The sequence below is a fragment of the Etheostoma spectabile genome, chromosome 7, assembly GCF_008692095.1.
Source record: "Etheostoma spectabile isolate EspeVRDwgs_2016 chromosome 7, UIUC_Espe_1.0, whole genome shotgun sequence".
NCBI classification, from domain to species: domain Eukaryota; kingdom Metazoa; phylum Chordata; class Actinopteri; order Perciformes; family Percidae; genus Etheostoma; species Etheostoma spectabile.
Window position 1 is genome coordinate 9,665,851 of NC_045739.1, and position 11,489 is coordinate 9,677,339.

Sequence of the window (11,489 nt, forward strand, 5' to 3'; positions counted from 1 at the left end):
CCTGTGCTGCTGTTCCTGCTCCGCTTCTTTTTTCCTAATTAGAGGTTTATTTATTGATACCCCAGTTAATGTCACTCCTAATTTTGCAATAGTTCTGTCTCCATTACCTAGGTGAATCCTTTGCCGCAGTGCCACAACTAGTTTGTGGGCACCTCCTAGCTCACCTTTCTCATTCCTAAATCTGGCCTTTGCCCCACCTCACCCTTAGTACAGCTGGTGTTGTTAAGGAATTTTTAATGCAAGAAGTTCAAGTCAGCAGATGGTTACTTACTCCAAATTTGAGCTAAAACAGGAGTAAAAATAATTGAATGTGAAGTTTGAATTCTGCATTGCCTTCTAGCCCCTAGAAGGTTTTGTGGCTTTAGTGTTGTTAGTGTTTAGAGTTTGCATGCCTAGACAAAAATCCCTGCAACTTTTAATCAAGAAATATGTCCAATAATTCACAAACAAGAATCTTAAGCAATATTGCGTCTTTGAATGTTGGAAAAAAAGATATTTTCAAAATCTCCTAGTGCTATCCACTGAGGTAAATATTGATGAATGAGGTCTAGTATGAGCCTTGGATGACACTGATGCTTCTGCAGACACACTGGGTCTAGTGCATTTAAATGCACCCAACATTTTATAAATAGGTTTATTGTATTACTTACACAGAGTCAGACAAACTCATCTGTAATAATCCCATCTCTTTGCATTCTGTTGAAAAATAGCTGTTACACTGCTGCTAACTCTCTGGGATATTAAAAGGGGATCTATGCTAAGAGCAACTAGCATCGCTATAGTGAGTCCTTCCAGCAACTTCAGTGTTGGGTGGTCAGTCATTAATTTGCATTACAGGGCCTTACATGTTATGCATTAATTATAAACTCATTATTTTTTCCAAGAGAGTGATACCCAGGGTTCACCGTGGTCTAGTTGTGTTTTGCTTTGTTATGTATTTGGATTGATAAAATATGTTTTTTTTGTATTAAATGTCTTCTGTTTGATAGCAGAGGATTCCAGCTTATGATAATTACAAACATAAGAAAGAAAATGTCATATCTTTTAAGCTTTTAAATTCTTGTAAGAAACTCCTAAAGTTTCATGTAAACCAGTTTTTCCAGAATTCCCATGTTTACTGTTGTGGATTTGTTCAATATGTAAACTCTCTGGGCTCTAGGCAGCAAATACATATTTAAGTTGAAACCATATACTGTCCTGCTTCATCTGCCAAATTCTTGCTTGAAAATGGTAGTCCTACTATCTGACTCATCTTTGTTGTGCTTTGGATTTGATCTCTTTTATACCCCCACATGACTTGTTTTGACGTAAACTTTCTCACACGTTGGAAATGGTAGTTCAACTTCAATATCACATTGACATGTTTTGGTGAATAAAATTGTGTTTGTGTTTTCTGCAACTACTTTTGATTGTTAGGTACAATCTGTCACATTACCAAACATCAGAACAATGTCAAAGCAATAAACGTCCCTTTGAATTTATTCAGTTATTTTTGGTCTGGACTTCTTTGTAGTTGACACACACCTTCCCTGACATCTCAGAATCTAACTGGATGGTAATGTGTCTTAAAGTCATAATTGAGCTGAGCACAATCATCAACCAATGTGGGTTTGGCAAGCTTAGCCATAATAAGGTGACACAAAGACCTCTTTTAATGGATCCATTATGTTTATTTGGTGATAATGAAAGCTCCAGGCAAAGAGGAAAAAAAAACTTCCAGACGATTCCCAAAATAAATCCAGATTCACTTGACTTCAGGATCTCACAACACAATTTTAAATAGGGGATATAAATTAGAAGGAACCTCTGCCCTATTTAGTGAATAGCCTAATCTTGGGGCTGAACCTGGTCTGACAAAATGTGTCAAAAGTACAACAACCAAACCACCAACTGCAGCCCACCAAGTATGTCAATATAAGCTGATTGGATCATTCCTCTCATTTTGAACCCACTCGGTGTCACCCTGCCCATCTCTCCCAGCTGCTGCTCCAAGCCCAGGTGCTGCTGCACTGACTAACTCATGGATCACAATCAGCCCTTCTCGTTCAACCCGGCAACATCCCTGCCTGTCTTCTGTCTCCCCAGGGCTCAGTCTGATCCCATTCCAGCCATTACACTGACTACAGCTGCCCCTGGCCTCTCATTGGAATTGGATGGTCTGATGACTAGTGTGAATAGTTGAAAAACTGTCCCTGCTATGTGTTCAAGACAATGCAACCTACATCCCTGGATGTCATTCTGTGGTAGCTGCATGTGGTTGGTTTTGCAAATGTGTCAATACATTAGGAAAAGATGCCAACAAGATATAAAAGAAGTTAATTTGGGAGTGTCTTTATCATACTGCTCTAATGCCCTTCAAATAGGGAGGATGAGCTTTTGTGCAGCAGGCCTTGACACCAACGGGTTAACTAATGATGGCGTTAGTGTGTGTGTGTGTGTGTGGGTGTGAATGAGCGTCTCTATGTGCGCATGTGCCTTTGCACGTAAGTGTCTGTGTGCTATCATTTGTGTGTGCCTTTCACAGGTGATCAGTCAAGGCTATCCACTCAGCCCTTCTCTTGCAGCCCCCTCATTACAGCCCACTATCTCCTCTAAACACCTGCAGCCCCACAGCCCACCTTCAGCTCCTGGGCCCACACGCTGCCTCTTTTTGTCCCAGTGTAGAAAGAGCCTGCCCATCACATCAATCTACTGCACTGTTTATATTTATGTACAGGAGAGAGGCTAAAAAAGGCCCCTCTTACTGTGGGCTTTATTGACTAAGCATTAAGCGGACATTATCAGGCGATAGCCTAGTTATTTATGAGGCGGTGATAAAGGCTGCAGGACTGAGTTATGTGAGAACCAGGAGCAGGATGAAAGCTGCTCATACAGCAGCACTGATACCCAACACTTGCCTCTCTCTGTCTGGGTAGAGGCACGGCAAATGCACCAAACGGAGCTGAAACACTCAAGGATTTATGGGCGGTAAATTTATGCTCTTCATAGGTCAAACGAGGGGCTGTTTATCTGGGTTTCATTGTCACTGTCCTCGTGGCATGCGCCCCAGGTACTGAAATTTTCATATTTGCCTTAGGCATGTATCCAAAGAAGGGGGGGGGGGGGGGGGGGGGGGGGGGGGTGAGGGTCTGTAGGTGCGGTATTCCATTGACCTTCTGAACTTAGTTTTAAATTTTTAGAGCAACACAGCACTGACGCTTTTGAGATGTTGACATAAATTATGCATGGCAAAATGCACCTCTCGTCAACTGAGCATGTTGAATACTTGTGTAATCCAGTGGTATGCAGTAACATTGCACAAGAGGTCTGTGGCTGTCTTTGACCTTAAGTGGGAGGGTTGGCTGTCTTAGTGTGTCTTGTATCTCGCCTAACTGCACACACAGCTGAGGTACACACCTTCTCGCTCACATTTTGTTACGTGGATCTCGAACACACACTGTCAACCAAATTTTCAACATACATACCGTTCATCCTCACCTCTGTATACTGTACATACATCTACATATTACCCAGCCAAAGCCATCTTTCTCCTCAATAAACCAGGTCAACAAACAAAAAGCAATTATGTTGGGCAGCTGCCGCCTGGGAGTGGGTAATTACAGTGCGGTGTGGACAGCTTCATTCTAAACAGGTACTAAAAGCATCATTAATCATCCTCCCTCTGACGCCTCGCCCTGGTCATGTGACACGAGCTGCTGATGAGTTGGGGAGGGGGATCTGCCTTAGGGGGGAAAGGAACAAAACCTGATTGGCTCCTTCCAGAAGTCCTTTTAGAGGTCAGCCAGTCAGCAGAGATGACCTGCCAGTGACCTTGTATCACTTGACCCCTGAGGCCCCATGGGTCACTCTCTCATATCAGTTGGAGAGCAGGCAGTGGAGAGGCAGGAAAAGGAGAGGAGGGAAGACAAATGACATGGAAACAAGGAAGTAGAGGAGAAGAATGGCACAAGGGAAGGCACACAGAAGGTTTGTGTGGAGAAGCACTGGGAGGGGTGAAGATGAAAACAGTGGGCACGAGGTTTGATTGAGCACCTGGTTTTCCCCTTTTGCATAAAATGGCTGATGAAAAAATATGTTTTTATAGCAACAAGGCCAGTCCTGATGGCACTTCATCCCTAGCCCCTTTCACTTCCTTCTAACTTTCTCGCTTCCTTTTCTTCTTCTCCCTGTCCATTGTCAAGCTGTCCTCAGGTTGGGTGAAAGGTTGATTACATCATCTGAGTCTAATTAGTGAGGAGCAAAAACATCTGTATGTTTGTTTTTCTATGTTGATTGGTCATTAGTGTAAACAAGAAAATGGCCAGAGAATGCAAAATGTGAACACAGCCCTCCAGATCAATTTAATAATACACATTTCCACTGAATTATTTGCCTGTGGCTCCCCTGCACATTGTGTGTTTTTTGTGCTGTGAAGCCGGCAAAAGAATCAATCCCATCCCTGATGAAAAATAGCCAAAATGGCACCTGACAGAAAATTGATTGAGAAAAGTTCATGAACGGTTCCCTCACTGAGCACAGACTGACACGGATGGCTGATTGACAGATGAAACACAAAGACACATCTGAAAGACAGAACGCCAACGTCCTCAAACCGGTACCCATCCCCTTCTCCTCTGTCCCCCTCCATCTCACCCACGCAGCTCCACCCCTTTAACTCAGCTCCCCTTCTCCTCTTTCTCCATATGTCTATGAATCTGTCACTATGGCAACCTTGCCCCAGGGGCAGAGGAGGAGGTGGTTGCTTTCGTTCAGACAAATAAGCATTGCAGGGCTCATTTATGATGGTTTGTTTTGGGATTATCATACACTGATGAGAGGTCAAAATGTGTGTACTTACACACATGTTGGGACATAAAAGTGCATTTGTATGTTTGAGCCTATTCATATGAGGATATGTGGTAAAGCCGCACTGTAAACATTTTGGAAATAAAAAAATTATTTGAAAAACCATTCATTTATTTAAGTATTTTTGTATCATACACTTAAGTTTAATGACATATAAAAATAACAACAAAAAATTGTGTCAGCTAGAAGATATTTTCAGTTTTTCTTTTTTTTTTTAAACTGGTGCAATTTTCCTCATAACACAAGCTGAAGAGAGCACATGCAGCATGCCACCACACGACTAGTGCCATTAAATCAGTGGATTATATCAATAGCATCATTAGAATTGCTGGTGTTAGCTGCTGTCTCACATGCAGTATCAGCAAACTCTGTAAAGGCTTATTCCATTGTTTCCCCCCTTTCTTCCCTTCACATTGTGCTTGTCTGCAACTTTTGAAAGGGCAATCCAAACTAGTGAGTAAACAAAGCGTCATGGGAGAGGTCAGAGACTCAATCAGATATGTAGCAGGGCAACCTTGGTTGATTTTACTGATGCTGCGTGATGCCACATGGAGATACTGTATGCATTGTAGATAATGCTACCCCACACGGCTCTGACATACAGCACCAGATGTCTCAGGAAACAGAGATTTTTTTTAATGCGACAAGCCCTGACACAGTTTCACCTCTGTGTGCACCCCTTCTCACTCTTTTCTCCCTTGCCTCCCATCCTCATGATACCTAATATTGACTCGAAGGCCTCCCCTTGCCCCCCCCCACCCTTTCAAGAGCAAATTTCCCTTTGCAGCCAGAAGTGCTGAGTGCTGCTGTTTGCTTTGTACACAGAAATTCGCTGAGGCTGTAAGCTGTCCCCAAACATCTGCTCCCTGGAGTGGAGCAAAAGAGGAGAGGCAAGGACTGGATTGGTGTGCATGTTGTTCACTGTAGCTCTGTCAGAATGTGTTATTTATGTATTTGTGTGTGTGTGTGTGTGTGTGTGTGTGTGTGTGTGTGTATGTATGTGTGTGTGTGTGTGTGTGTGTGTGTGTGTGTGTGTGTGTGTATGTGTGTCTGTGTGTGTACATGCTTGCATGTGTGTGCATGTGAGTGAACAATTATTCAAATAGGTGCTTTGTATCTATGCGCTTTATTAGTAGCACCTCGGAAACAAAACACATATTTGTGTAATTGTACACAGGGCATCCAAATGTGTATAAGCACACACACTCACACACAAAAACAGGTGCACTTCATTTCAACTTTCTTGATGCACAAATTGTTTGGTAGTCAAATATGTGAAGTAGCCTGATCAAAAAGACTAATAGTGCATGAAAGTCTTTGCAAATAAAGAAAAACAGTAAAATCAGACGAGCAGAAAAACTAAAAAGGGAGGAGAGCATTCAAATGATCTGTAATTACAACAACAGCAACGGAACTATCTATAAGTGCATCACATAGAGTTAGAAAGAGCTTAACTTGATCAATTGATTTTATTCCCCAGAGCACCGGTGAGGATATTACATGCATATTATGCATAAAGTTAATTTTGGGTCAACTTAGCATTAATTACAATGAGCTCAGAAGGAACCCACTTATATGTGTTAATTTAAAACGTAGTGTGAGATATGCTGTAAGCCGTAGAGTGTATGTTCTCTCATTGCTCAAGACACGCAGTGCCCCTCAGTAGAGCTGTAACAGCTGCTTACATCAGCTACACTGTTTTCCCAAATTAGTTGACTTTACTAGAATTTTGCGTAGAAACCCGTTGCCTAAAACCTTCTAAGTTTTTACACAAGGTGACACTTAACAGGTCAAGTTGTATTAACACAAAGCGCTAAGTTGATACTGTAGACAAATCAACTATACATTGTTCATTACTAAAAGTCATTAATAAACAAAAACTATTTTTTTTTGGAAACTGTTGTCTAAAATAAGCATGTTGAAAAACATAAAACATAACAATAGGCTACTTCATCATTACCACAGATGCAATTTATTTAGAAAAATGATTTTTTTGTTTATAACAATGTGACCTGTTCCTTTCCTCTATGTGTCATTTTGACTCTGCTATATTTCTTTTTAAATTGTAACTGGTGTCCCGTCATGGACAGGTCTTTCTCAGAAAAGAGATTTCAATCATACCTGGTTAATTAAAAGTTATGTAACAATAAACAATATTTTATTAACAATGTTTTCAATGTCAATTTTCCAAAAAGACAAAGTTGAACGTTATGTATAAATTACACTTCCCAATTAATCTGTAAATAATATTTTAATTACTTAAATGGAGTGCCAGGTAACAATCTGTATGTGTGCCAATATCAGACCTTATCAGTCGCCACCCAGGTCTCGGTCATGTTGCAACAGGAAATGTAGATAAACATGAACACTAAATCAGCCATACAAAACTAAAACCCAGATAACATAAATGCACACTCAAAATATTAACAGAACATTATTAAAACACACTTTAACCAGGACAGAAACCGGTCAGAACATGTGTATTTTCCCATGAGCCTTTGCTTTCCTTCCAGCTCAGAACAGTTCAAATGACTTGGTCCCTCCCATACAGAAACTTAAAATCCTTAGTTTTCTCTGCTTTATGTAATCTGTGCACTGTATCCTTAAACTGATTATTATAAACAACTAATGTGATTCAGTGATGAATTTCGTTTTTAACAAAACATGACAGAATAAGGAGTAACTACTAAAAGTTGGATTACAACTAAATCTGAGTTACATTGTAATTTACAATAGAAGACAATACAGAAGATGGTCAATAGCCTCATTCATGATGAACTATGTATAAGTTTGATATCTCAATTACAGTGTTTTATTAAAAAATAATTACTAAACTTTTACAAATAATGTAGGTATTTTTACATTAGTAATGCACAATGAATCTATTATACTTCATTATGAAAATGTTTCTTATTGATTTTGGATAAATTAGTTACGTAAAGCAGATTTTGGAATGAATTTCAATGAAGAAATTATTGCTGCACAGGAAGGGAAAAGAAAAATAAAGGGAAGGAAAGTCCAACTTGTTTAATGTCATCACTTTTACAACCTGTGGCAGTAATACATTTTCAGCTGAGTTATTTTGGTTTTATTTTCTTTCCATTTACCATGTGTTTGCTCATGTAGAAACGAAGCACAGCTGTCAGTCTCGTGAACCAATCGTATATCTCCAGGAAGGAATTACAGAAGAGCACAAATTCATCAGAGTAGAGTCACACTCAAATGCTTTCGAACTAAATGTCAGGTCTGAACAAACAATGTGGTTCGCCTTTCATCAATTGAGAGGCAAATGCTGAAGCTGCCACGGAATGAAATTAAAGTGATAGTTCACCCAAAACAAATCAACTCTTCTTTTCACCTTCACCTCATCCCTATAACTCACATTGAGTTTTTTTCCTCCACACATTTTCTCTACTATTTTAAATCAGTGCACAATTCTTAGTGAGTCTATCATACAGTAGAAACTGGGATGAAGTAAGTTTGGATTTAAAACAGAGTCGGAGTTTATACCTGCTGCAAGCATCCTCTGTGCACATTACAACCTGTAACTTGAAGCCTTGTGGAAAGGGAACACATTTGCACAAGATGATAGAAGAGTTTCTAATAAGGTCAACCTAACACACTGCTCAGTAGGAGCAGTGGACATGGGGGACCAATTTTTCATTCACAAGTTTTATCATCAAATTGTTTCAACATTATTGACCTCCTCCTCGTCCTCATAACCTTCACAAGTGCACACTCATTTGCATTAAAAAAAGATGGACACATTTGAAGGTTTTGTTAAACATTCCACTTTGTGCTATTTTGTTTAGAGAAGGCAACCTTAATGGTGTGTATTTTGTTTAAATGCAAATTTCAAAAAAATTGGGCTCAACACATTTTTAGTCTAACTTCCATGTAAAATCATTTGTAGCAATTACAAATAAAACTTTCAATTGTTTGCACTGTCAAAAGCTCCTCTGCAGACCTTGAAGTTTGAATTTTCATTCCTTTCTAGCTTTCAGTTAATATTAATGAGATGAACCTTATGAAACAAGATGTTGTTTGGAGGGGATTAATGTGTAAATTCTTCAAAAATTATTCAAGCAGATACTTATGAAATATAAGCAGCCTGCATGTTATAAATAATTGTTCTAAATTTTGTTTATACTGGCATGGAATCGTATTAAGTGTTCAGCATGCTCAAGTAACTTTAATTTTTCAACTTTGCTATTAAAAATAGGTATGTAGTTTATATCCAAAAACACATTGGGTGAAAAGACTCTTTCATCCAGTTTATAAAGTGGAGCCAGGAGCATATTTTTTGGCTTATTAAAATAAGAGATAGGGCAAAAATTAGCTTAGCTCTAGGTATGTGTGTGTGGGGGGGTGGGGAGAGCTTTATGTGGCCTAGTATGGAATTATAATATGAACAATTATTATATGGCCTAGTCGCCCCTCTATTTAGCTGGATGAAATATTATTGGGTGGACATGGAGACCTGAACAAAGCGTTCTGAGATGCTGGGGGAAAAGATAAAATGAAAGAAAGAAAAAAGAAAGAAAGAAAGCTCTCACTCAGCTGTCTTTCTTTCTTTCTCTCTGAGAGAGAGAGAGAGAGAGAGAGAGAGAGAGAGAGAGAGAGAGAGAGAGATCAGACTTCGAGGTCACCCAAATGAATGGTGCATCTTTCTCGGAGCTGCTGACCGGGTCATCGCTGCCCCGAGGTTAGAGGTGAACTCCGGTGTAACTGCATACATTTACTTCATGGCCACTCCTGCGGGTGCAACTGTCTAATACTCATTGTATTAGTGGGGTATTTCATTTAAAAGCCAACTTCCAATGAGGACACCTGTTAAAGGTGTAAAACGCACCTACTTTAGTTTAATTCCTTTGTTGTCATTAACATCCGCTTTCCATCTACTAACCTTCAGTGCAATAACCGCTAATTAAAGCTAAACAAAAACAAGCCCTTACATAGAATGAATGTGGCCATTGGTCTCATATCTTGATATTAGAATAAACATTAACATGACAGAAACGCATTGTCATGAAGGGCCGAGTTTACAATCATTTACTTGATATGAGATGAGATGTGAATCTAGAAGGAATATTTAGCAGCTCGAGCTGCTGGGGCCAAACAATTTATTGGTTGATCTGCAAAACAGCGAAGACAGCGTTTTATTGTCTGCTCTCCCGCATGAGTGTTCAAGCTAAATTGACATTTTCTAATGCGTATATAGAGGTAATAAAAGACGCAACAACTCCCGATCGTGATGTTTCCACATTCCATTAACATGCAGTTACAGACGCACGCAAATGCTCCTAGATTTGTGCCTCAAATAGATGGATCACCACGGATCAATACTCGTAATGCGAGCAGTCAATAAATCTATCAGTCAATTATGGCATTTTAATCCGTGGATGAACACCTTAAAACCGGACAAAATACACAACATTACAGCATTAAACTTCTGCTACATTAGCCTGGCAGGTTAATTATCTCCTAACATGTTAAAGATGTGATTTGACAGGTACATCTTTCCTCAAATGTGTCAGAGACAAACAGCTTTTTTAAGAAATATAAAAGAAATCTGCTGAAATCTTGAATTGGTTGAGAAAGCAATATTTTAATCTGTTGGAATAATTAGTCAAATTTAGGCCACTAATTATGTATTTTCTTTCTGTCACTAGAATAAACAATTTCAATTTTAAGACTTTTAATAAATAAATAACTATTTTAAACAAAACTAGGAGGCACGTGTCCTGTTGAATACATATGTAAGTAAAGTCAGTTCCTGGATAAATTGCACAAAATAAAAAAACAAATAGTCTGCCACAGTTTCTATGGACAATTAATTTAATTTTGTTTCCTTGTTTACATTGTGTAGATAAGGAGCGCGATGCAGTGACTTGGATTTTAATATTCAAATCAGAGCGCCAGTCTGAAGCCCGGAGAGGATGACAAATTGTTTTGACACGTTCTTGCATGAAGAAACTTGGCATTGCGCTTCTTGCGACAAGCATCCATCGTGGTAAGCAAATAAAGGTGATGCCTAATTGAAAGCGATGCAAACGGGCATCAAAACATCTGCAGGCAGGCGCCCTTGCATGTGTAACGCGTGATGCAGCTCGTGCGGTTCAGGAGTTCAGGGGCAGGTGTTTTGGCGAGGTCGGTCAAGGAGAGGGGCAGGTGTCCAAAGTGTCGGCGTGTGAGAGCAGTGCCGCGGGCATCGGGTCGCAGAGCAGCCCGTCTCTTTGTAATTTCTTCTGCTTCATGCGTCTGTTCTGAAACCAAACTTTCACCTGCGTCTCGCTGAGCCGCAGGGCGCTGGCCACCTCCACCCGCCTGGCCCGCGTCAGGTACTTGTTGAAGTGGAACTCCTTCTCCAGCTCGGTCAGCTGCTTAGTGTTGAAGCTGGTCCTTGAGGCCCCGTTCACCGTGGGATGGCCCGTGTAGATGCTGCTGCTCCCAGCCTCTACAGCACCGGGGCCCGAGTCGACAATACTGAACCCACAGGTCATGTGCATCCTGGCTGGGAACAGAGGACACGAAAACAGTCGTCAGCGAGATCAATTAGGTTAGCCCAAAAAAATTGTTCAAAACACTAAACGTGCCCTTATCCAGGAAATAAGATGAGAAATGATTCCAGAGTTGGAACATAA

At 40.2% G+C, this 11,489-nt stretch overlaps 1 protein-coding gene across 1 annotated transcript in view; it reads right to left on the reverse strand.

Moving 5' to 3' along the window:
* Positions 1–7,099: 7,099 nt before the first annotated feature.
* The window catches only part of hoxc1a (homeobox C1a), a gene marked incomplete at its 5' end in the record, with an annotated part of 8,134 nt that continues 3,744 nt past the window's right edge, over positions 7,100–11,489 (reverse strand). Inside the window, 1 exon segment of the mRNA XM_032521118.1 lies at positions 7,100–11,359. Within this exon segment, the coding sequence (XP_032377009.1) occupies positions 11,001–11,359 (359 nt within the window).